The 26,732-nt window shown below is 45.9% G+C and overlaps 1 protein-coding gene across 1 annotated transcript in view; it reads right to left on the reverse strand.

Annotated features, from left to right (window-relative positions):
• Positions 1-2,073: 2,073 nt before the first annotated feature.
• Positions 2,074-26,732, reverse strand: part of AOAH (acyloxyacyl hydrolase (neutrophil)) — an 84,457-nt gene continuing 59,798 nt past the window's right edge. Inside the window, exons 15-22 of the mRNA XM_009332407.1 lie at positions 26,347-26,383; positions 25,241-25,315; positions 17,783-17,955; positions 14,923-14,981; positions 14,783-14,842; positions 13,080-13,176; positions 9,179-9,255; positions 2,074-3,072 (exon numbers count right to left, since the gene is read on the reverse strand). Coding sequence (XP_009330682.1) covers positions 2,944-3,072; positions 9,179-9,255; positions 13,080-13,176; positions 14,783-14,842; positions 14,923-14,981; positions 17,783-17,955; positions 25,241-25,315; positions 26,347-26,383 — 707 coding nt within the window. The 3' untranslated portion in view covers positions 2,074-2,943. The remainder of the gene's footprint in view (positions 3,073-9,178; positions 9,256-13,079; positions 13,177-14,782; positions 14,843-14,922; positions 14,982-17,782; positions 17,956-25,240; positions 25,316-26,346; positions 26,384-26,732) is intronic.

Here is a 26,732-nt window from a genome sequence, read left to right on the forward strand (position 1 = left end):
GTTCCCCTGCTCTTTTAAGGGTGAGCTGTGGAAAAGTCTTTGAAAATGTGGGCAGACATATTTTTTCATGTTTGTAGTGGATCTTTTTGGAAGAGGCCAGACTGTGTGAATTCATCTATAGCTACCTGAAGCTATTTGTTCTATACCTCAAAAATAGTTTCTGCTGTCTGATTTCAAACAAGCTTTAAGTTTTGTAAAAACTGTTTATGAACAGAATAACATTAAAAAAAAAAACCTTCCCCTCTGCAGTGCGTTGGAACTAGCCAGTGACATAATCCCCCCCCTGTACTCATATGCTCAAACCCTCCCCCCAAAAAGACCTTGACAGACCATTCCTTCTAGAAATCTGTACCACTATAAAGTTTGAATGCTTAGCTTTCCAAGAGAAACTCTTTTTTTCCTGTTTATTTCTCTCTTCCCCATGCGTTTGTCACCTTCAACCAATCTAAGCACCAGGAGACAGTTAAACTAATGGAATAGACTAGGATTCATATTCCATTACTGCTTTAGAATAAGTAAGCTTTTTCAGAAGCATTTGTTTAAATATAGGACGTTTATTTTTAGAATGGTACTGGTAAGTGATTGATGGTTGGGGGTGCAGATCTTCAGCTGGTTTTTGCATTCTTTGAAATAACGGAGGGATGTAGCGGTTGTAAAAGCTGACGGCTTAATAGGCCCAAAATTCATCTTTATTTGCAGATAGTTACTGCATCTGTTACAAAACAAGCTTCTGCACACAGCCTACTTCTAATCCTGAACCGCAGGGCTCACCTCTGAGGCACGCGGACACAGCTTGGTTAGTGCTCCTCCAGCCGGTGGCAAGCCCAGTTCACGAAGTCCCGCAGAGACCCCCTGTCGCGCACGGCGCAATTAGACTGGGCAAATCCCAGAGCTTTGCTTCGGGATTCGGCTGTGGGGGTTTCGGGTCGTCTTTGATTGAGAAGGCGCTGCTCTAATTTTATAAGAAAGCTCTTTTTTCCATTGTTCAGAAATTCAAGATGTTCACTAATAAGAAAGTCTATAAATGGAAAATGCTTTGCTCTGGGCAATGAAGCTTATTTTAGCTGAGGAAATCTCAGTTTTACTAGCTTGTAAAACTCCTAATTGGTATTACTAAATCCCAGCATCAAATGAAGTACAATAATTTGCAATGAGATTGCCTGAAAACTTGGCTTCTAAACACATACTGTTCCCTTCCCCCTTCTAATTGCTACATTTCTGTATTTTGGTGTAGAGGAAATTATTTGATATTCTATAATTATTGTCTGTGCTGTACTTGGTCTATAATAAAACCACATGGATGCACTTGTTTCTGTCCTTGCGTTGTTTTTAATGAAAGATAAGAAACCTGAACAGGTAATAAAAAATACTTTAGAAGGTGTTCTACCTGGCCAGCGTGCATCGAATGTTGTTCTGTTTCGTGGAGAGAATTTGTACAGGAAGCAGGTAGACTTCCTTTTCCTTCTAATGCTAAATAGTCTTCCTCAGCCATGCCTCTGTGGAGTTGAAACTGTTTCTTGGGAGACTGGATATTTTGGTAACATCTAAATGCCTTGAATGAATTGGGGCCTTATTAGTAAGTATCATTCAATTTAGGAAGCCAAAAGGGAATACATTCCTTAAGTAGGTGACTTGAATATTTCCTTAAATGTTAGCAGTTGTCCCAAAGGAATTTCTAGCCTAATAAAAGACGTGGCATTGACTGTACTTTAAAAAAAAAAAAAAAGGAAGAGGATCTAGGGTAGCGATAAATACGTGCTTCAACTGTGATAGCATCAGCAAGTCAACCTCTGCCTGTTCAAAATACTGAGCAGATGCATCTGCTACAGCCACGGCCAGCGTGCTAAGGCCCGTACAAGGCCAGGCCATCTCCTTCAGTTTGGACCGCAGCCTAAGAGCTGGCTCATGGGTGGCGCAGCCTTACGCACGGCACACGCTCAGAACGGAGAGCAGAGCAAGTCTACCTGAGCTTTGGCTAATTTGGATGGGTTTTAGTCATGCCATTTTAACGCTTTCTATTTACCAGATTTTTTTCACATATAATTAGTGACGTTTTTGCTGTCCGATCCCTTCATCGCCAGCCGGGCTGCAAGAAGGGTAGAGCTGTCCCTAATTTTTTATATATGTGTATTTGTTTGCTTATTTTGCAAAGAGCATCGGATAAGCTGGTGAAAAAACTACTATTAATTCTCAACCTTCAATTCTGCGTATGAAATAGAGCAGGTAAAGGCTGCCCAGTGATTCCCTGGGTCATGCCTGTAGAAGGTACAGGACTGGTTATATTGTCTTTGTTAGGAAGCAGAAGAGCAAAGATGTATTAAAGCTTGAAAAAGCAACTTGTTTTCAATACATGAAGGGCTGTCAAGTTACCACCTTGTTAACGGGGGGGAAGAGAACCTGTGCGCAGTCAGCCTGCCAGGCAAATCAAATTCTAGCGCCTTGTTATTCCTGGCACATTTTAATAAGCAAATAGCAGTTAAATAATGTATTGACAGTCAGGGCAATTACATACACACAATTTATACCGACATAATGAGTCTGGGGCTTCCTCCCCCTCCCCCTTTTGGGACCAGGTTAACTATTGAAACAAGTACAAATAGAAAGCCCAAAAATAATGTTCTGCAGGGGAAAAAAAAAAAGAGGTAGGGCTAGGAGGTTGCTATATATGGAAAAAATTGTATGGATTTGCAAACCAGTACAATAAATGGTCTAGCTGGCAGGTATCCTTTGATTTTAATTTTTGTAGCTCCACAGAAAAAGCATAGCCTACTTGTGCAGGTGAGATACAAGACCGAAAAGAATGCTGTTACGTTATGTCCACTGCTACTGGCTCTGATAACTTGCCCTCCCCCTTTTTGTGTGTGTGTCTTTAACCATCTTGTTTCGTGGAATGCACTGGGAAGCATCACCGTAAACCACGTCAGGGCTCTGGCGGTTTGGAAGTCAGTGTCCACCTTGATCCTTGAATACAGCTTCAATCTGGTCGTTGAACGGATTCTCCTTTCCAAGCACCTGAGGCCATTCGTGTAGTGCCTTCTGCCAGGTAATGCTTGTTCCAAGGGCTGCAGCGATCTGCAAACAGCACAAATACTATCAATTTCTTGTGCCTCTGTAATGTAGCTGTTTCATACCAGCACTGAGGAGACCCCACCGTAAAGAAGACTCCCCTGCACAGCCACGTGATGGACCGTAACCTCTAACCACAGAAAATACCCCATTCCAGCTGCTTGAATGGGGAAAAATCCTTCTGAACGGTAAAAATAAGGTGAGGACTATGTATCCGTATCTCCCTGACCAGTCATTCGGTCTAATGATAGTCTCCAACCACTTCCTGATGCCTGTGATGTCTGGTCCATAAACTTCTATTCAAAAGCCCCAGAGTCAGATTTCCACCACCACCACCCCCCAAAAAAAAAACCATTTTGAAAGTATTTCAAAAGCACTGCTTGGATATAATGCATAAAACTCTTGCAAGTCCAAAGGAGTTCATGCTCCTAAATGCCTCTGATTCTTCTAATAAATATACCCTCTGCTGTCCTATAAGGAAACCACGGGTGTTGAGGAAAAAGAGGCCCAGTTATATCTAGGTTCAAAACTACCCAGCTCTGATGCTCTAAGCTCACGCCTGCTGCTGGTTGTCTTCAGAGCTTTTTTCCATGAGACCTGCAGAAGTGGTAAAATAGCTTTTCTCCTCGCTGTCAGAACCACTCTAGCTTTCATAGAGTTTTTGCCCTAGAAGTTATGCACTGAAGAGAAATTGTATCTATCTGCCAGGCTGAAAAACAGCAGGGGTAGAAGAAAAGGGAAGAGAGAATAGCCTAATTCCCCTTGAACCAAGTTTTCACACCCTGCTAATGCATTTTTGTTTTAATTTCTGACCCACAATTATATTCTGCTTATATGGTAACTTCACTTTCAATCCTAAAATTCACTCTGACGTGGATTATAACTTTGAGGCTTAAATAGGGCTAACAAAGCCTTTGTATTAAGGACCAAGATGGGTTTATGAAATCAAATTATTTGAATACTGATGTTTCAGAGTTTGGGAACAGACTGGAGCCTTTGGAGAATTTTTATGCACTTCTTTTTACATCCTGTGCTTTTTGAAAGAAGATGTAATCATGGGCCGGGAGACAACAACTTTCTTTTATTCGGAGCTAATGTACAAAGAGACACTTTTGTGGGGTGGAAGCTCTTAGACTCTAGTCACTCAAGGTCTCGTTAAGCTGATGGAGGAATTGGGGCAGGGGGGAGGGATGGGGAGATTGAGCAATAGGGTGTTTTCTCCTGGTCAAAATTTCTAATGTGACTAAACGTGGTTATTCTGGGATACCCTTTGGCTGCCAGAGGGCTGAGACCTGTCTCTGTCAGAGCGGTCCACTCTGGCATGGCAGTCCGCAAACCTCCTTCACAAGTCCCTAAGCCTTCCATATGTTTTTTGGCAGGGTGGGTTGGCTGGTTTGTTAAAAAAACCCTACTATCTTTGCATGGTGCACCCTCTGCAGAAGTATCACCAGAGGTATGCTCTACAGTGTTCAGTCTACTGTTGACTGCTATTTAAGGCGTATGTGCTTAGACTGCCCTAAATTATGCAGGTCCTGCTCAGACATCATTTTGTGTGGTCCTGATGATTTTGGTAGTTTACTCTGGATGAGTAGTGTGGCACAGAGAGGGTTCATGATTTGAGAAACTGCTTTTCTTGTAGGTCTTTTTTAAATTCCAAAGCTTTGAGAGCTGCTACAGTTCCTATGTTTTTTGCGATCACTTTTTTGTGAGGACGACAACCTCTAAGCAATTTTTTAAAGGAAATATTATCCATTCTTCATAGAGCCCTGAGTGACCACAACTGGGAGGCAGCTGTGTTTTTTCAGCAGCTTCTGGCTATCTGTTTCCTCCTTCTGCACCAAACTGGCGATGGGCATGCCTCTCAGCAAAGTGTAAATACCCAACTGATCTGATATGTGTCACTTCAGCCTTTTCTCTTTTTTTCTGGCTGGAATGTGCTTTGCTATGTCTTAAGGAAAGAGAAAAGGGAGAAGCTAATCACGCTCAAGCTGTGCTTTCCTGCCTGTACATAATCATTGAGAATCTTCCAAGCATCTCAGGTTCCAGTTTGTGATGTTCAGGGCTTTCGCGTTCTCCCTGGTAACTCCACAAAAGCAAGAAACGAAGCCGTTTATGCAGGATCCTGTTGAAATGCACGGCCCTGTCATCCAAACAAAGAAATCAGCTGTTCTAGAGAGAAGTAACGTCCTTGAAGCCATCTGGCACTCAGAACGGTTTGCAGTGAGATTTTGTAATAAGGGAGAGATGCTGAAAAAAAGTCCCTGGGTTTCCACTATAGTCAATGGGAAGAGAAAGTCAGAGCTCTGCCAAGGACAACCGAGCCGGACTTTGGGGAAAGGAGTCTCAGAGACAGCTCTAGAGGGAACTTAGGAGGATCGCGTGATGCATTTTGGTTTTAGCTGTCAAAAGTAAATGGTGTGAATTTCCTCCACCTGCGGCCTGAGGTGGGTGTTTTGGAAAAAAAACTCATGGGGCCCAATTTTAGCTTCGAAACTTAAGAAGAATGCAGTTATGCCAAGAATGAGTGTCTTGTTTGCAGCCTTCTGTTTTGCAACAGGTAAACATGCAGAAAAACTCCTTCCTCCCCAACAAATTTGTGGTTAGGGAATGTAGTTCTGGGCCTGGCTAAACAAATGAGCACTTGGTGTTTATCCCTTCTTTGAAGGGTTATTAAATATAAAATACTGCCTGGAGTGGGGACTATGGGGCTAGTTTTTCCTGCCTGAGTGTCCTAACCTAGCCTTTTTCCAATGCATGAAAAAACAGAATAGCTCTAATGGGACAAAGGGAGCGTTGCCTTTTTTTCTTATTTTCTTTTCCTTCTTGCAATGATAAGTACGCAACTCTCAGTTAGGGAGGCTCAATCCCCTGCCACATCCCTCCTGCATGGCTGGACCGCTGGACTGTTGGATATACATGCTGACACCTGCTTCTGCCATGTTTATACCAGCAGATTTTTTTTTTTAATTAAAGAGACAGCAGATAAACGCAAGTGAAATCCAGGGGCTGACATCAGACAACGGCTTAACATGCCCACTGCTGTATCATAACAATTAGGGATGGTGGTACCCTTCCAGCTCACCCTTGGCAGACAAGGGCACTGCGGTTCTTGTATCCCAAACTCCAAAGTTTTTCTGCATCTGAAGGCAAGAGGTAAAATGCTTATGCTTTCCTTGGAGTGCTGCTCCATTAAAAATTTTGTGAATATTTGTCGAGCGCTTTGAGATCTTCAGAGAGAAAATTCAGTAGAAATGCCCAGGCTACGTCTTATTCATCGTGTTTATTAGTCAAGCTGTATGTGAGGCATGGGAAATAGCTGCAGAGATTGAAGTAACAGCCCCCATTCACTTGATAAGCTGCACGGCATCAATCCTCTCCCGCTAAGCAGCTCTATATGGCATGAAAGCCATATACCTGGCCAGAGGCATTCATTCCAGTATAAAGTAAAACTTTAAATAAAACTGGTATGAGGAGGGAGTGAATTGTTTATCATCTCTCTCAAGCATCCTCTTAAATACCACTCTCTGCTCACACTTCCCCTTCTTTTTATTAAGAGAGCCACTCTTTCGGAGCAGAGTGCTACGTCTCAGTCCAAACAGTGGTTTGTTGATAACAGACTCCCGTATAGTACCAGGAAAAGAAAAATGGGTTTAAAGCGGTGGATGTTTGGATAAGGCTAATTAATAAATCCTAAAAGGGCAATAACTCACTTGAAGTGAGGCATATCTACAGCTGGCACCTTGACTGTAAGGGAAAATGTACCTATAAAAGCATTAACGTCATCCTAACAGCAGGAGGGGGAGATCATAACCACTGCAGGATGCCAGGTCCAGAGGGAGTGAAATATGGCAGCGCTCGGCTGGATCCTGCAGCTTGGCACCCTGGGGGCTGCGTGGAGGTTTGCAGTTGCCCTTCAATGCCCTTTTGTAACTTTCTTCTGGCTCAGGCAGGATCCCTTTAAGATAAATACTTGATCCCTTCAACTCTGTGCTATCTTCCAGCTGCTGGTGGGATATGGGATGTGGGCAAGAACCTGGACGAAAAGCTGTGATACAGTGAGCTTGGCTTCCTCGGTGGCCTGTTGCTGGGGGTTATAAGAAGCCTCAAGCCCGCCTCAGGGTAAGACATAAAAATAACACAAAGACCTTTTCTTCTTCACTCCAGACTCTTCGTATTGCAGTTTCCCCAGATGGCAGGGTTGGGAATGGGGTTCATTTCATCACTGTTTTCACTCTCATTTCATTTGCCAAGTTTTCTCTAATTGCTTCCTTGCAAAAGGCCTGCAGCAAAAAATCCAGACACACTTTCTCCACGTCTCCAGGCTGTGAGCTCATACTTTCATGCAGCTACCTCCTGGTACTGTTTGGTAGCCAGGCAGAAATTTCTGCTATGAAGCCTCTTCGAACAGGAGACTCTTTTGACTTGACAAGGCTAAGCAAGCCACCGTATTGCCCCAGTTGACCAGCACGGGTGTAAAAGATAGCAACTACAGCATGTATTTTGCCTTTGGACTTCCCCCTGCAGGTCTCCCCTGGCTGAACTGACAGCAGTCAACGGGAAAGCTGCCAAAATGGTGGAATCCATCAGTGCTTGCAACACACGCCCGTTGAAGTGCTTCTCCATGGACTGCTCTTTCCGAGCATGCAAGACAGCATTGCATCAGGTTATTTGGTGATGGGGGTGTGGGAGTCAATATATGCAGGGTGTTAGCTCACATCATAAAACCAGTCCATAAATCCACCCTGTGCTTTTGAGCAGGGGGAGCTGCCAAGCGGCATTGCTGGTGGCTGGGCAACGCGGCAGGGTTCTCTTGCATGGCTCGGTTGTGCCGGGGTGGAAGAGAGTGTGCAGCCGGGAGTGCGGAGGAAGGCAGCAGTGCCCTAGAAAACAGCTTTCTCCAAACTGCTCTCACCATGGCACAGAGCTGGTACCATGCACCATGAAAACATCACTGAGGAACATCAATTCTCCTTCCTCCCAGCCACCGCCCAGACCTGTGCCCCTGGGCAGGGCAGGGATGTTGGGAGTGGAGCTGGCAGCTTGGAGGGCACATTAGCCCAACCTAATTCTTGCTCTGAAAAGTCAAGATTGAAAAGCATGGGAAACAGGAATGGTCTTTGTTTTCAGGACCTGCCCACTGCCCCATGTTGCCTTAGCGGCTGGGGCTGACCGTGGTGTGGTCCAGAGGAGAGCCCCGGCCGGGCTGTGCCTGCCAGTGTGAGCCATTGCTGCTACAGGCTGCACACGGGATTTCAGCTCGCAGTTTTTCTCAGGGCGGTATGGGGAAGATTGGCTGCTGCTTTGCTTTGTATACGTGTTTGAAATCTGAAGCTTAGTGTATAGAAAAGCAATTGGCTTTGTTTGTAGCTCATTGCAGAACATGCTCTCTTCAAGCCTTTTAGAGAGTCACAAAAAAAGTACTTTGAAAGCGAATGCAGTGGGAACCAGGCAACCTTGCACTTGGTTAGCAAACCCAAGCTAGGACTTACAGCGGAGCAGCTCCTTCTCCTTCCCTTTCATTTATTTCTGACTGTAAACCTTTCCCTTGGACGTCACCTGTCCTTGGAGGCCAAGCAAGTGGCAGAAGACTTCTTCATAATATGTAGCTGCAGAGCATAAAGCAATTTAAATGTATAGCTTTGAAAAGAAAGCTTTGTTCCTCTGAGTACCCCTGGCCTCAGAGGTTGAGGCTGCAGGGCAGGGGCAGGGACAGGGGCAGGGACAGGGGCAGGGGCAAGGGCAGGGGCTGGGCTGGAGGGGGCCTTTTGGGTTTTCCCAGTGCTGCACCACTGCCCTGATCCTGCAAAACTCCCATGTGTGTCTGAGCAGGCAGGTAGCCAGCAGCAAGGGTCTGCTTTTGTGGTTTAAGCCCTGTTTGGCCAGGGTACCGGTCAATGAGTGAAAGAAAGCAACAGAAGACCTTGCAGGAGTTACAGCAGAGTGCAGGTGGCTGAAAAGGGGGACATGTGCTCTGGGGCTAAAGCTATCATCTCTTTTAAAAGAGAAGCCCCCCAAGCCCACATCCCCACAGTGGTCCGACCAGGTGCCTTGGGCGGCGGCGGGCGCTGGCATCCCGCCTGCTCCTGCCCGTCTCCCGGGGCCGGGTTTTTACCTGGCTGGGGTGGAAGCCATCGACTGGTTCGATCAGCTGCCAGGGCTCGCCTCCCATCCTGTGCCACTCCTCGGCCGCTGTGAACAACGTAAGCAGAGGGGTTATCACTGGTGAGCACGTAGGTGCCCGCCTGGAGATGTACCCTCCTCTTCCTCAAAGCGCTGCTGGTATTTTTAAGCACACGACGGCTCTGCATGAAGATTATGATAATTCATATAAAGTTGTCAGAGCCAATATTGTGTACAACCATCTCTCCTTGGGGCAGTATTTAAGCCTTTATTGTTAAATTTTTTTCTCTGCGATATTTATGCAAGGAAGTGCTTTGAACATAAATGATCGTAAAACAATTCACTTTCCCTCCCAACTAAGACGGATGCTGTAGCACGTAAGGCTGTAAATTATTTAATACTGATTTAATACTTTTGCATTTCCCTTTTTAGTTGCATCTTCAGCAGTGCAAAAAAATAAAAGAGAGAAAACGGTGCTCTTTCAGAGAAATATGGTAACACAATATTCGCATGGGCTGATGTCTGCAGGAATAGACTGTCATTTTCAGTTACTTCTCTTCTGAGCGGTCTTTTTCAACTCCAACAGAATAACCTTTTGAATTACATAAGCATGACATTCAGTGCAAATGATGCTGTGCTGTAAGCCCCAGAGCCATTAGAGAAGTAAAAAGCTTTCTCTCTTCAAAAGGGCTGTGGAGTGATCAAACATAGGACTAGTGGATATGGCATTAACAGACTGTAAATTCAATAATTTCTTTTATAATGGCAGATTAAGAATTCTTAATAGCATTATGCAGGCATCCTGTCAGGAGGAAAATGTTCTCCACTCAAGCACCACAGTTTTGACATAGACTCACCAGTGTTTGTTGGACCCTGACTACTGTGTCAAAAAGTGATGCCTGGGTCCCCATACTAACTTTGAATTCACAGAAGGGCGATATTCCTGCTTTGACTATAGCAACCTACTTGGGATGCTTTAGTTACCCAAAGTAACCTGTTTTCAAGACACAGGGCTTGGAACTTTGTTTCAAATTTGCAATATGTTGGGCACAACACATATTCACCTTAGATTACACCACGGCGTGCACATACAGACGCACAGAGTGAGCTTGCCTAATCCCTTACATATGATGTCATACATTGAGTACGAGGCTGTGTATTGCATTTTACTTTGTAGAGGGACTACTGTTCTAGTGTCAGAAACAGAGGAGTAAGTAAGATAAGTAAGGTTTATATCAACATAGGTGAATTTAGACCATTATACTTGACCTCCAAAAATCCTAGAGCAGTTGAACAAATACCCGCTAACTACGTCCAGAGTTTGTCTTAAAAGTGCCTATTGCCTTGACTAGACCAGACTAGAGCTTGCTCCCATCCGCACCAAGAAAAAGCCAAAACAAGCAACCCCTATCCCTCTACTTATTGCACCGCTTCTTAAAGAAACCATTAAGTTCTTCAGCCAAAGGCAACATCTGAGCTTGAATGCCCATCTAAATCTAGAATAAATGCTAGTATACTCAAATTTTACTCCAAGAAAGCTGGGAGCTGCTAGGTATATATATGCTCAGGCCAGCCTGAAATCAATGTACTCATCACAGTGTGCAACCACTGCTAAATATTTGATGTCTAGAGAGTTTAGGGGGGGATTTGCTCTTGCTTCAGAAAGAGACCAGAAAAGTAGGTCAGCAGCCTTAGCTGTCTTTTGAGCACACTCACGACCTGACAGCTTTCCTGACGGGAAGCTCGAATTGTTGGCTCCAGGGCTACAGGAAACTTTGCAAAGTGTCTTTCAGAGCTGATGTTTGTATGTGCATGTGTGATTTTGTTTACCTCATTTATTTAACACGATGTAATCAAGAACAGCAAATTATATTAAGATGTTTCTTTTCATGAAAGCAAATAAATTACCTAAAGTTAGTCATTTAACTTATTAAAGTAATTTGCTTACCCAGCAGGTAGTTTGTTCCAAATCCTAATGACTTGTTAAATATTAAGTAGCTGAGGCAAAAGCACAAAGAGACTTGGACATCCTGAAACTCTGTGCTACAATATTGAACTTGACAGTGGAGCCCACCCCTCTGAGATAAAGTTTTGGACAGAAGGATTCCCTCTCCCATCCTCCCTTCTTTACCTCCTCCTCCGTATGGTCTGCATGAGACCCAGAACCAGCTTCCTGAATTGGGTCATGTAGGATAAAATAAGTTTGTGAATTTTGATAGGATTTGGCTGCAAATGAGATTTTTGCAATAATCTTAGGTGCCTCGGCAGCTTCGTGCTTCCAAGGACAGCCAGGCACTGATGGAGAGAGGTGTTAGAGATATACACTTTGAAGTATTGCCAGGGTGCTTCTATCCCTTCATGGCTCCGGTTTTGGCTGTCTGCATGCTGGGATTTAAAATACACTCTCCCCAGGCAAAATTTTTCAAGAAGGACCAACATGGAACTACCTCTCTAAGTGGATATAAAAACAAGGAAATGCAGATCAGGGTTTTTTTCCAATTATGATATACTATTTTTGGAACAAAAAAAATTCACACTATCGGGGAGGGCCCCCAGCTAGCCAGGGCTGGAGCTCCTGCCCCGTGAATGGAGGCTGAGGGACGGGGATGGGAGAGCCTACGGGGAGGTGATGAGGATGGGGCTAGTCTCTTCACAGCGGTGCACAATGGGAGGGGGAGAGACAATGGGAGTAAGTTGAAATATGGGAGGTTCAGGCTGGCTACAGGGTAAAAGCTGGTTTCCTACTTTCCCATCACTATCTAACTACTTGAATATGTTGCCCACCTCAATCCCTAACCCCATGCTGATTCTTTCTTTAAAAAGAAAGGGTGAGTGTGTTTCTCCTTGCGACGGAGCTGGGCTGATGCTGGGTGATGCCTCAAGCTGGACCCACCACACACATCTCGTGAGGGAAGTGGAGCCGAGAGTGATCCAGGGACAGGCGTCTGTCCCCAGCCCCACAAGGACACTGTCCACTCATGCTCACACTAATGAGGAAAAGTTTCTGGTTCTTTTATTTTTTGAGTGTCAATTGGAGAAGGAAGTGATTTAGGTAACGTGCTTACCTAATGTCACTTAAGATCACAGAAGGACGAGTTCTGTAAGCTCTTCAACTCAAAAGTTACAGTAGTATGTAGGTGCTTAAGGAAGCATAGGAAAGAAGCCAGTTCCTCTTGGGAGAGGCGCTTCTACTTTTGAAAACAGTGAGTTAAGAGAGGGTGGCTGTGTTATTCAGGCAGGAAAACTGGCTGAGAAAAGTTCTCCTTCCTGAGGCACTGCTCATCCCAGAGGAGGCAATGTGAAGCCCAGTCAGTGATGCAGCAAACTACAGCTCATGAAGACTACCTTCACCATTGTAGATATGCTATCTCCAGCCTAGATGACCCCCTATAAAAGCAATGATCAAAAATAAAACCAAATCTTATGGACCAAGATAGGTTTGAGATTTCTTGTTTTCTTCATCAGCCTGAGAAGCTGCAGTGGACAAGCAGGAGGCGTTTTTAGCAGAGGCTCAACTGCTGCCCCTGTCACCTCACTACCAACACCCTCTGCCACCCATGTGCAAATGGCCAGTGTGCTGCGCACCGGGGTTGTGGGTGCCGGCAGCCAGGAGCAGCGGGGAGCTCGTGGCCCCCAGGCTGGTGATGGGGGTCTCACCTTGGTAGAGGTCTGCAGCTACCCCAACCAGGGAAGCCAGGAGAGCTACCCCAACCAGGGAAGCCAGGAGATGGCATCAAGGGTCCCCCTTTGGCCCCAGCCCTGCCAGCAGGGTCACCTAGGCTGGCTGGCTATGCTGCCCTTCTCCCATTACAGAGCTAAAATATGAGGAGCTTATCAGCAGCCCAGCACTTCACTAAATTCTTCATGAGAAAGACAGGAAAAAAGCAACTTACTTTGTCTCAGTGGGAAATCCATGTAGAAAATATCAAAGTTGGCAAATTTCTCAGATCTCGCTATTTCTTTCAGGACATTGGAAAGTTGTAAAGCTCTCTGCAAAAATCAAGCGATTTAATGATGATTCATTGCTACTCATGCTGCTTTGCATGGATTCAGCTTTTGTCACCGATGCGCTGTCAGGAATTTGAAAGCTAATGTTGCCCTTTTAGCTGGGGGAAAGGAGGTGAAATGGGGTTCTTCATCATAACATAGACTTGCATGAGCACCACCAGCCTTTGGGCTACCCAGCTCACCATGCAATACGTCATTGCAAGTTGCACTGAGGCCTCGGCTGGTGTAATAAGTTTAATACAGGATATGGTTATTTTACCGGAGACCTCCTTTAGTAGTGTCTCTACGCCTATATAAATATTCTGAATTTCTCAGTTTCGGAGGCCTCTTGATGAGTGGCAGCCCAGTCATTTTCATTCCTCTTAAAGAAAACTGAAACTTTTCTACAGGAAAAATGTTCTCCTTTCCCATTTTCCTTCCCGCTACTGTGTTGCAGGTGTTAATGCTTATCTATCCAGACCAAATTCTGCCCTTACTTTCAGCAGAGTAAATTACCTCCGTTGAGCGTCTACCTAACTGATATATCCAGTGTGATTTCAACAACTGTAACAGAGATCAGGATCTCCTAAATATTTAAATTGTGCAGTTTGGATAATAACATAGACAATTAGTTTCAGACAGGGGCTCAGAAAGAAGATTAATTCACACCCTGCAGATGTATGAATTGTTCATGGACAGAAGTTACGTGTACTGTATGTTCTGTATTGTTGGTACGAATATATAAGCTGCAATTCTGCAAAGATTTAGGAATGTGCTTAATTGCCTTCTCTGAAGTCAAGAGGGACAGGACATAAAATGAAACACATATGTAAGCCTTGGTGAAATTAAGGCCATATTTTTTGTTTAGTGAATGCAAACATTAATACAACTATACACAGAGATTACACCTTTGACGATATTTGGTTACTGGCTCTTTTACATGGCTGCAGGGGGGTGCTGGGTTTAAAAATCAGCTTGTACCGTAAGGGAGTAAGTGGCTGATATTATGTGACATTCACTTCTGCAGCCAGATTTTTAGTGTGAGTTTTAAGACATCTCTGTTCTGTCTGTTCCCATTCCTGCACTGAGCCTGGATGCTCCTTGGTCACACCATCTGGCGATTAAGTCCACAGAAATGTGTCTGAGGAAGATTAACACAAATCCCAAATGAAGACAGGGTAAGGCTCTTGCTCTCGGGGCCTGCTCCCGCTGCCAGCAAAATCTACGCAGTTGGCTTTTCATACTCACAGCTGCTTGATTCACAAGCCTTTTCCTTCTCGTCAGGTACGTTTTCTCCTTAAAGAACATGAACCTGAACAGTTTTATCTCAGGGAGATCACACCCCTTGAGAATAAGTTTGGGCAGCTGAGAGGTTGGAAAGAAAATACATTTACGAAACCCTTAACTTAACCATGCTGCCTCCCAGAGCCTGAGAGGCGTTTGAAAGGAGGGGTACGGATGTTTCCGCATCTTCTCCCCACCTTTGGAAGAAAAAAGTGTGCTGATGTCTTGCCTTTGAGGTATTAGGCTTATATCCTCAGACACAGGGACAAAGTGGAACAGCGTCTGTGCAAGAGGGCGGTCCCGTTGCAGCCTCGTCGAGACTTACCTCCGAGGTCAAATTCCTGAGGGTCTCGTTGGGGGTCAGCCAGCCGCTGCAGGGGCTCACCTGGGCAGGCACGGGGAGCAGGGCTTTAGCAGCGGGCCGAGAGGAAAGAGAGGCTTGTAAGCTACAGCCAGAGACCCTACCTGGAGGCAGTCGAGGAAAGAATACAGTTGACTGTACGTGATGTCCCTGTTCAGCTGCCCTGCAAAGCACAGAGGGAAACTTCATGTGCCTGATGGCCAAAGGTAAGTTCATTTTGCGGGTCTGTGCATTCCCATGCATTAGATCCCTTGGTGGGGAGAGGCACCCCTGGAGCCCCAACCCCCCCCAGGTTACCCTCCCGCCACCAGAGCCGGGATGCAACAGAGGTGGCACCGATGCATCCTTCCTGCTAAGGCGCCTGTATCCCCGCAGCATGCAGAGCTGCTTTTGCTTCTCCAGCATCCCTCTCCGGCCTTTCACGCGGGGTTAGTCATCACAGCCTGTGCCAATCTCCCAGGTGCGTGACTGATATTTTATCCATTAATGTGTCTCTCAACCTCCAAACAAATATAGGGGTTGCAAAGCCAAAGGGAAGATTGGAGGTGACTGTATATACCCTGAGCTTCGCATTTACCTCGGAGATGTTAGCCTTAAAAGGGAGGAACAATTTTGCTGTCACAGAGGGAAGTGGATATGCTTGTGTGGGTGAGCAAATTCAAGCACCAAGTCAAACAGCCAGCTGACATTCCCTAAGATTCATTGCGCTATGCAATAACCTGGCTTGCCAAGAAAATTACCCATTTTCTCGACCTTTTTGCTTCTTTGGTAGCTACAACCAAGATGGAAATTAAATGGCCACTCAGTTCTCTGAGTTTGTAGTGCACTGATCATCCCGTCAGGCTTCGTTATTTTTTGCAGTGCTGAAATATGAAAATTTTGTTGTTGTTTTGGGAACTGCAAAGTATGATCCCTCCCAAGTGGAACGGGCTCCTCAGGTTGATTTGCAGCAGCTCCCTGATATAGATGTGATTCCTGCCTATCTCATGGCTGCCCATCACCCAGCAGCACTATCAGCTGCCTGAGGAGCAAAAGATGGGGAGCTCAAAGATCTACTGTCACTCCCGGATATTGGTGGTGTCCCAGACCCACGTAGCCTGGCAGCATCGGGCCCTGGGATGGGCTGTCAGGGGGACCAGGGATTCGGCAGAAAGCCAGACCGATGTCTGGTCGCACCTGACTGGCAGCCAAGCGGGGAAACCTGCTCGCAACCTGCCGGAGGATCTGCCAGAACTGATCTCTTGCTACAAAACGCGTTGCTTAGGATTAATTGGGTCCCTCCAAGGCAAATCAGTCCCTCTGAAAAATTTCCAACTGGGCCTATAGCTAATCACTCCTGATTTGGCTTGTGCCAAAAAATGCTACGTGTTGTCTCTGATAATTAGATATCCAGTAGAGTAACAGTCCCTGTGATAAACATGCACTCAAGGGAAGAAATGTATTTTTGTCACTAAAAAATAATTATCACAGGCTCCCCCTGCCCCAAAAGGGACAAGATTTTTCTTTTATTTTTCTTTTTTCTGCTTTCACTTGATAATAGTATCGTGCTTATTAGAGAAAAAAGTAATGAGGTATCAGGAATAGAAATGGAGACCTCAGACTTCCTGAGAAGAGGCAAGTACTTTTGAGGGGTGAAATAACCAGTAGTAAATAACGCAGAAGCAATGGGACCACTGGCAGTGATTGGGGAACCCTGGGGAAACCATGGCACAGAGTCTGCTGAAAGCTCTAGTACCCAGTGGTTGCCAAAATCATCTGAAGATGTCATCTACCATTTTAATTATGTGATGTAGCTTCTCTCTCTCTTTACTGATGAGAACTAAGATGACAACAACTTTCCACTTGTGCAGATGCAAGAGAACTTTCTTTACCCAAACAAAAAGAAGAACATGCTTTTGGTCTAAAATTTGACAGCAGAATGGCCATGATGGTTCCTTGTACACACATCTGACTGGAGAACAAGAGACTTACTTCAGCTGTTTTGTATTTCTTTTCTACCTGCATAAAATACTTCACCTTTTTTATCCACTGCGGGGTGGTATGAATTTGTAGTGAAGGGGTTCTGCAACCAGCTTCTAAGCTTCCCCACCCCACAACCTCCCATGTCCTCAGGGAAATGTTTCCACGCTGACCCCAGAGGCACAGCCATCAGACTAACCAAGGACATCACACGTCATTGCGTGTGAATGCAGCCCCCTGTGATGATGTTCCTCCTTGCTGCTTGGCACAGGTTGAAGTCAAGGAGCAAGTGGTCTGTTGATGGTCAGATGTACGGTTTCATGCACGCTCTGAGATGACAGGTTCCCAAAGGCAACCTCCAAATCTCTGAAAACACTGCCCCAAAGCACCTTACGGCAACTGCACTCTGAGGGAATACCCCAAAACATGCCTGCACGTGGTGTGAGGTTTCACTCATCACACCTGTAGATAGGGTAGGAGGTGGCAGGCACCCAGTGCTTGCAGAAAATTTATTTCTCTAATATCTAGCCAGTCTTTCGCAACCCCCTGACTTAATCTTCTGTCCTGGCCCACATCCAGTTTTACCAAGGCATCCACCAGTCAGTGAGTGGAGGTGTTTACCAAATGTCCAGCTCCACCCGTAACAACAACCAGGATGAAGTGCAGGCAGGCCAGCCACAATTTTGGGTCAAGGCTGAGGCAGAATAACTTGTTTCCATGTCCACAGCATGTATTGAGCCTAGTTTGGAGCTGAGAGGGTCCGGCTTGGCAGGGGGATGAGACAGGTTAGGGGTCTGCCTTCTAGCTGCCCTGTCCTGCACTGGGGATGGTAAGCTGGCTCTCCCACTTCTACTGCACAGCCAATACCTGTCTCATATTTCTCAGATCTCCTCCACTCTCTCAGGTTTGCTTGAAATTGTCAATAGACTCATAAATTATTCAGGGAGAAAAGGCAACACGAGCAAGGAGATAACCAGGAAGACCCCCACAACGTCTCATATTTACCTAGAGGATGGTATCTGTCATGCAGGTTATCCCAGAGAAAGCGGCCATCTACCAAGCCTGTTAAAATCACATGGCTGCCGTTTGGAAGACGGGAGTCCAGGTATCGCAGAGCTTGCACCACGTTGGAGAGCATTTCCTTGGGTGTAGTCATGTGAGCCAGCGTGTCACGGTTCCTGCAGAAGAAGAGGATGCCAACAGGACATTGTGTCAGGTAATACTGTGCCCCCCAAAAGCCACCTGAAACAGCAGAATTTTCTTTGCTGTTCTTCCACATTAAGTTAACTAAATAAAACCTTATAAAAATGATGCTATGTGTTTTAGTCTCTCATTGTTATAGCCAAAATCAGAAATGATATAGAAACCTCCCTCGGTGTAACCCTTCTCCCTGCTAAAAACAGACAGATGCATCCCTTTTTTATAGAGTGGCCTCCTGTTGTGGGTTAACCCCAGTGGGCAGCTAAGCATCACACAGCCTCTCGCCTGCTTCCCCCCTTCCCAGTGAGATGGGGGAAGAGGAAAGGAAGCGTAAAAGCAAGAAAACTTGGGGTCAAGATTAAAAAAAAAAAGTTATTGTTCAATAAGCAAAGGAGAATTGGAAGAAGAGAGAAAGCAAGCAAAAGAAGTGATGCAAAGGCAATCACTCATCATCTTCCATGGGCAGACCAATGCCCAGCCAGTTCCTGAGCAAAAGACAACTAACACCCCTAAAAATCCCCTCCTCTCCTTTTTTATTGCTAAGCATGATGTCACGTGGCATGGTCTATCCTTTTGGTCAGTTTGGGTCATCTGCCCGGTCATGTCCCCTCCCAACCTCTTGCGCACCTCAATCTATTCACTGGGGGGCAGAGTGAGAAACAGAGAAGGCCCCAATGCTGTGCAAACACTGCTCAGCAACAACTGAAAAAGTGTATATCATCAGCATTGTTTTGGTAAAAAATCTAAAACACAGCACCATAAGAGCTGCTATGAAGACAATTAACTCTATCCTAGCTAGGCCCAGCACACCTCCATAAAGAAAAAATCTTTAGGTCTCCTGCTGGTTTTATTCCATAGTTTGCAAATGAGTTAGTCTATTTACAGTGCAGCGAGGCAGACCAAAGCCATGAACCATGGTTTTGACCACATTGGTTTCCCATGGTGTTAAAAATCCGTGTAAAAGCACTCCGGTAACCCTGGCGCCTCGCTCTTCGTAGCTGTTGCAGAGCATTTTAAGCCACTTGATACAAACCCAGGAACTTGCCTAGCTGTAGTCCTTAAAAGTCCATGCTGCTTTTGGTGACTGCAAAGACACTGCCCTTGGTGTACTTATCAAGCTCCAGTCTGCAACTGACGTTCAACTGATTTAATGTCTACCTCAAGTTTAAGCAGGAAAAGGATCCATTGCCCTAAAGGGATGTAGTGTGCTGCTGCACCTGGTTAAGAGTTTCTGTGGTTCAGCTCTGAACAGGGGGAAAGGGTGCTGTTCCACACACACGGCTTCAGGGTGCGGGATGCCCTACAGACAGGTGAAAGGAGGGCTTCTTTCCCCATGGGTTGCTGCATGTAGCTTACAGTCAACATGTTCTTTGATTATGCCAGGTAGAAATATCTAAGGTAGCTTTGTCTCTCACACGTCATACGCCTCTTACTACAGCTCGGCAGGAGGGCAGGAGAGTAGCGAGGGGTCTGGACAAACATGGGAGACTGGAGGGAGTAGGTATTTAAGATAAAACAGTCCTCAGAAATGTTCATTAGGGTACAGGAGCTGTGTCAGTGTCCAACATGGACTGAATGCCCACGTTTTGTGGCTCACTGGCAGGCCTGAACCTCTTCAAGCCAGAGTCCCAGGCTCAGGTTTATCTTTCCCCTCTCGCATTTAGCTGTAAATGCCGCGGGGCGGGGGGAGAATAAAATCCTGAAGTTGAAATAAATTTCAACTTATATAAGAAAAACAAACAAGCAAAACCACCCCAGGCTGCCTAGAGAACACTGCTCTATTTATGGTATTAAAACAACCACTTTATTACAGAAAACGCGTTCAACCACTCTCCCCCCGAGAACTGTTGCCACGCTCTCATGTTGCACGTGTCTGTAACAGGCGCTATGAGCAAGCGGGTGAACGCTGCCCCAAGGAGGCTGTCCCATCCCGGCAAGAGAGGATCCACAGGTCTCTGGCACAGGGGAGACCCCAGCTCCATGGGGCCCCGCTCTGGCAACACCTGGGGGCAGAGCAGGTCCAGCTCTGGGGAAAAGCCTCCTGTTGTCTAGAGATGTCCCATTGCCCTCTCTCAGAGCGAAGAGTCAGTGGGATGGAAAGAAGGACACCATTGCGTGCTTCCACAAACCCCAGGCAGCTCCAGGGTGGCCTGGGCCCCCTTGGGGCACATGGAGCAGAGCATGTAAATCCACAAGTTAGAATCATAGAATCATTAAGGTTGGAAAAGACCTCCAAGATCATCGAGTCGGACCGTCAACCCAACACCACCATGCCCACTAAACCATGTCCCTAAGCACCACATCTACACGTCTTTTAAATCCCTCCAGGGATGGTGACTCAACCACTTCCCTGGGCAGCCTGTGCCAATGTTTAACCACTCTTTCAGTAAAGAAATTTTTCCTCACGTCCAATCTAAACCTCCCCTGGCGCAACTTGAGGCCATTTCCTCTCGTCCTATCGCCAGTTACTTGGGAGAAGAGACCGACACCCACCTCGCTACAGCCTCCTTTCAGGTAGTTGTAGAGAGCGATTTGAAAAGAAGCTGCCTTTTTTGAATTGGGAAAGACAACAAAGACGTGTGTTTGCAACATAAGCTCTTAAAAGAGCCACCAGAAATAGCAGCAAGGGCACCATAGCCAGGATTTGGAGCACATCAACATGTGCAGCCATGCATGGCATGGACCATTCACCTTGGGAAGCAGGCTCTTGTGATAGTTTTGGTCCTACCTTGGTGGTGCAGTTCAGCCAGACCAAGGCTTTCAGAGAGAAAGCCTCAACACCTGCTGAGGAGCTGATCTCGTTGCTCAAGAAGAAAGATAGGGGGTGTCCTTCCAAGTGGTGCATAAGGTTGCACTAACGTCCATCCTTATTTTTTTAGCGGTTCCCACATTTTCTCCTCATGGGCTTGTAGGGAAGCGATCACCTTAGCAGCCAGGAGGCTCAGTCCAGTTCCTTTCCCTGGGAAATTCCTTTAATCTCTTTCATGGCTTCCCAGGGGTAAGAGAAGGGCAAACTTGATGCTTGCAGTGCTGAGTGAGCTGCTGGGGAATCAGGTAGGATTTCTTGTCAGTGAACACCGTAGAAGCAGGAGCTTTCAAAAGCGTTGTTGTTCTGTCTCGAGGCATTAGAAATGTTTGTGCTCGGGGGGTGGGGGGGTGCTAAGTCCTGTGTGGGAGACCTGCATTCCCTAGCAAGGATTTGGGATTCTTCAGTGGGCTGCATTTTGCACACAAAATAATAATTAGACGAGTTCCCTGGGCCCAGAAATTTATCTTAATGCAGTATGTGCTGCTGAAGGATTTGAGACTTTCTGGTTAGGGAGAACTGAAAAACAGCATTAAGATTCAGGCTTATCGTTGTGACAGCCACCCAAGCAAGGTACTTTTGAGAGAAGACTGTGGTTTTGCCCTTAAGTTACTTCATTTCGCCTGCAGGTGTTGCAGCACTTGATTTCAAAATACTGCTCTGATGTAAGGCTTCTACCGCAAGTAAACACGTCAGTGTGAGCTGAAATTAATACGACATTCATAACTCCACTTTCTCCTGTCATTCTCCGCTGGAGTCATGCAGATATTTCAGCGCGTTTCTTCACATTTCCTTTCTGTGCCAGGCTATGAAATTTAAACTGACGGAGAAGCAAGCCATCTTGTAGGCACGTTCGTTTTGGGCTCTGCCATAAGGACTGCAAGGTGCCTGGGTGAGCACCGGGGGCCGTTGTGGTACCCTCACATGGTCCCCCTGGGAGGCAGCAGCCAGTGATAGCCTCTGCCCACCTGGGACCTCTGGAAGCTGACGTTGGCCACGGTTCATTGTGTCAGAGCATAGCAAGCGGACGTTAATGTTAGCATTCTTGCTGCATTGGATCTGGGTATTTTAGGGAGCACTCCCTGCCCCCCCTACAATACACAAATACATAGTAATATCCTTGGATATGCACACAGCTCCTGGATGTCCTAACACCACGGGTACCCTAGCTGTGCACACATATAACACAGAGGGACCAGACAGCCTCGTGCAATCTGTGCAAAGCTTTTCCAGCTCTCCTCTGCCACAGAACCTCCTCCAGTCCCTTATAACAGGGTCTGGCATAGTCCAAACACAGCTCTTCACCCTCCTTCTGCACTGGGTTTGTGGGCCTGGCCCCCCACATCCTGCAGGGCAGCAATTCCCCCTCCCATTGACCTCAAGCCAAATAAATATCCCCCCAGCCAATATTTCAGCCATACATCTGCTTTCCAGCCACATGCTGTTCCATGCCCAAGGTTTGGGCCACTGGCATACAGGGCCAGCTGGTGAGTGAGCACACCACCACACGCACACACTCACACACGCCACATGCACGTACACGGTCTGATGGATCCACAGCGCGGGAGTTCAGCTCCAGCTCGCTGCAGAGGGGTGGTATGCCCGGGACACGAGGGCTAGAGGTGCTGCACACTCACACACTATTTTCAGGGCCGGAGGGGTGCAGCAGCACTTTGGTGACGGTCGCCTTACAATAAGGGAGCGTTATGCTCTCGCTGGTGCCCGTGCCGCTTTGTAAAAGTTCCCTTCCTGGTGGCTGCCTGCTCACCCCACTTTGCTGCTGTCTCCTTTCTGTTTGTTGCAGATGCCATAACTACAAAGCTGGGAAAGAGAGGCTGGAGAAATGGTGCCTTACCCCAAACGCAAGTAATACGTGCAATAATTGTACAGCATTTGAGACTGCTGGTGCTCATTATTTTCTTGTCTGAATTTTTTTTGTTCCAGGTCTGTGTGTCCCACATTGTGTCCCACATTTACACCTCAGTGGGCTGAGAGATACCATTGCCATCTGTCTTTATTTTTCTAACCCCCCCTCTTTGGACAGCACAGTGTGGAGACTACTGGGAACATGTAACACAGGCTGCCAATTTCATTATCTTTCTCCTCTACAAACATCCACATTACTCATTGCCCCGCTCTTTGCATGGGGTGAAATACTGGCATTTTAACAATGCTTTGGCTAAGAGCTGTGTCTCCGGTGTGCTCAGCACACTGCTCTCTTTTGAAGGTAAAATACAGGATAAGGCCAGAAAGGCTCTATTACTGCAGTTTAAAGCTGTCCTTGAAGAGGTTTTTATTTGTTAAGCCCTAGGTTTGAAGTCAAGATCAGTGGATGCTCCGCATCCTCCGTAACCTCTGTGGGTACATCAGAGCCAGGGCAGCTACACACAGTGACCGGACGCTGAAAAAATCTCTCTCCGCTGTACATCCCACTCGATGCAAACAGCATGGAAACAGCACGTTGCTACAGAAGCTGCAGCATCTTTCCTTGCTGGAGTCACAGGGATCACTACAGCCTGATACCCTCTTTTGATGCTGCAAATGTTTTGGAAGAAAGCAGACAGTAGAGAGAATTTGAGCAGACAAAAGTGTCTCTGCCAGCTAATGGACACTGGGATAAAAAGACAGTAGAGTTTCAAGTAATAAATACTGTTTTGGAACATACAAATGGGCGAGGCAAGGCCAAAATGGTTTAAATTTGTGGAAAATTTCTTTCTACTTCAGGCAAGAATAGAAAGCAGTGTTAGAGATAGGGAAAGTGAAAGGAATAACCTGCAGAATGAGGAATAAAACAAGGAAATAAAAAGGAAAAAGAAATAAAAGAAATAAAAGGAAAAAGAGGTGCTTTTAGCAAAGCCAGCGAAACAGCAGAATTGAAATATGTACACAACAGAGCCTGGGCCAAGCCTGGGAGAAGACACCTCGAAAGTCTCTGCGGCAGGAGACACAGACTTCAGCGAAGGCACTGTTTGGGCAGGGGGGCTCATTATCCTGGGGATGCTTGTAATGACACCTCCATAAGCTTCTTAATAAGCAGATGCCCAGGACAGTATTGTCAGCAAGTAGCAGGAGGTCTGTGACTGCTGTTCCCACTCAGTCGAAGGGTGGTGGCATTACTTTTGAGGATTTGTGCATCCTTCCCCTAACAGGAGGGTGGTGCTGAGGGCAGATTTGGCAGTTCTGGGCAGGGGCACGGAGAGAGCATGAGCACCAGAGCAACATGCCAAGGGTGAAGGTTTCATGGGAGGTTATTTCTGCATGCTGCCCGCACGCGACCAGGGAGATGGTGGTGCCAGGGAAGGACTTAAAAGGTGGCCCCTGTGGTCTCACTTCTGCCCGGCTGAGGGCTCCCAGGTGCTGCAGTGGCAGGGAAAGCCCTGCTTGGCCTTTGGCCATCCCCATCTGGAGCACAACACCTGACGTGCAAAGTTTCAGCCCAAGAACTTGCTGTTAAGCAAAGTTTTAGGATACCAAACCCAGGATATTTTAATGGCAAAGTCTGACAGCCTGCATAATAGCTCCAACTTCATTATACGTCCTGCAGGTGAGATTTTTCAAAAGCTTTGGAAGGGGACTTAACTGAGCCTGTGTCATTTATTAAAATGAGTGTTTTGGAAGTCTCCGCATAAGTCAGATTTATTTCTTCCGCTTAAAAGAAAACCTGAAGATTCATCATGGTGAAAATAATGTTACACTAACAACAACACTTGGACCACCTGCAAAACCAAAACTGCAGTATGGATGTGCTGTACATGGCCTGGTTGCAAGGTGTTTTCTGCCTTCCCACTACCAGGAGGAAGGGAAGCATCCAACTAGTGACCTCTTGGCGTCCCTGCGAGCATTGCTAATGGATAATGCCAGAACTATTAGTTTTGAAAGCTTCAGTTCATTCTCCTGCTGAGCTTATGATGCGAGTAAAGCCAGAAAGACAAAACACCTCGTCAGGAGAGCGCAGGAAAGACTGCAGGCAATGTGCAGCAGAGGCAGGGTGAAAATAGACCTCGACAGGGGTCTACGTTGTCATTCTTCAGAAAAGGTAAGCCAGTCACGCTCTGCCTCCTGACAGGAGGTGACACACTGGGTAAGACGGATATACATGCTTTTAAACTCTTTTTTTCCCCCTCCTGTTGTTGTTATACTTCAATACTTCATTTCATCTGGTAAGTTAGAAATATTCTACTTCAGACATGCCATTGGTCAATTTATCACTGGCTTGTAAAAGAAAGAAAGAAAGACAAGCTCCAAATGAGGACTGGTAGGTGGCTATGACAAATACAGATAAGGCAACAACAAGTAGTTTCAGCAGAAAAATAAGAATGAAGGACAGACCAATAGCAAAGAAAAATGCCATCATGGGGAAGCGCAAAGCAATGAGACATAAATGTCCAAGCAGGCAGCAGTACTCTAAAGAAGTCAAATTTAAGATACTATAAATGTTAATTCGGTTTACACCTTACCCATTGCAGACATCATTCCCAATTGTAGCGTAGATAACTATGGCTGGGTTGTCCAACAACTGGTTTCTGGCCAAGCTAAAAGATAAATACGCAGCTGTATTAATGGGGAAATACATTCTCAGTGTCTGAATCACGCACCATGCTTGTATGAGATCACATTTGGAATTAGCTCATTTAGATTTGGCCAATGCTCAGATGACTACGCTTCTACTTTGGGAGTGGGGGGGTTTGGGGCTTTTTTCCCCTATAGTTTTATATTTTAGTAAAGTCTCTTAAATATAGTTTTTTTCACTTCTCCCTTTTGCCCCTCGTGGACTTGTCTTTTTCACTGTTTTTCCTGCTGGCTTTCTATCTTCTTTGTATTATTCAGAAGCCAAATCAAGTAGTTTCATTTCGGGGCAAAGACATAAATCAAGATGGGAAGTTTTTAATCAGAGATGGGAGAAAAAGACTATGTTCGGCTGACAACTAAATTTATGTGTAGGATTGGGCTCAAGATCAAATCAGGATGTGGTCTGAAGTTCAGTGCTAGAGGGCAAGGATTCATTACTACCTTTTCTGGAGGAGAGAACAATAAATCCCTTAGGATGTGAACTATATCAGCATCAAGCAAACTAAATCAAACCCAACTGCCCCACAGCCCACCCAAATTCATCTGAAAAGGAGAGTTGCTGCTTTTCACTATCCGGTAGCTACTCAATCGTGTCCATATGGAGATAACACAGTGGACCTGCCTGTCGCTATCTACATCGCTACAAACCAGGAGTAATGCAGATAGGGGGACACAAAGCACAGATTTAGGGAAAGGCTTAGTCTCTTCCCTAAAATCACTGGAAATGCTCTGTTGGCTTAACTGGGCCAAGATCAAGGCCCTGGAGATGGTGACATCCACACTTTAAAACAGTTTTTCTGCTGTTGACGAATGTTTATACCAGAGAAGAAACAGCCAGCATTTCAGAGCACAGTGGCCAAGGGAAGCTGTACCGTTTAGGACACTTGTGGATAATACATTCCTTACAGTGCTTTGCTTGTATCTTTCAAAGAAGTAGGACTCCAGCAACACTTCTGTACCCCCAGTCAGCATACGAATGCCATTAAACACTCACCTTTTTATTAAATAGAGGAGGTTTCCTGAAGAACCACCTGATCACATGTAGTGGGAATAAAAGAAATAATACAACATCGTTATAGTGACAAAAAAATGAAGTGCAAAACCCAACTTCATTGCATATTTCCAAGAATGTAGAAGCATTAAAAATAAAAATGGAAAAACAAGTCATCTCTGTAACCGTTTTGGGTGCCGGCATTAGGAAGTAAAGCTATATCCAGGGACCTGCTGCCTCTTACCCGAGTCCCACACTTCAGACTGTAGAAAATCAAATACTTTTAAGTGCTGGGTTGTTTGGATCTGGCTTTTAATCCAGATCTGGCAGCTTCTTCCCATCTGTTGAACATAGTAGTCTCTTGTAAACCAGCCAACCTGACTTGTCAA

This window comes from Pygoscelis adeliae, unplaced genomic scaffold (assembly GCF_000699105.1).
Source record: "Pygoscelis adeliae isolate BGI_AS28 unplaced genomic scaffold, ASM69910v1 Scaffold58, whole genome shotgun sequence".
NCBI lineage: Eukaryota > Metazoa > Chordata > Aves > Sphenisciformes > Spheniscidae > Pygoscelis > Pygoscelis adeliae.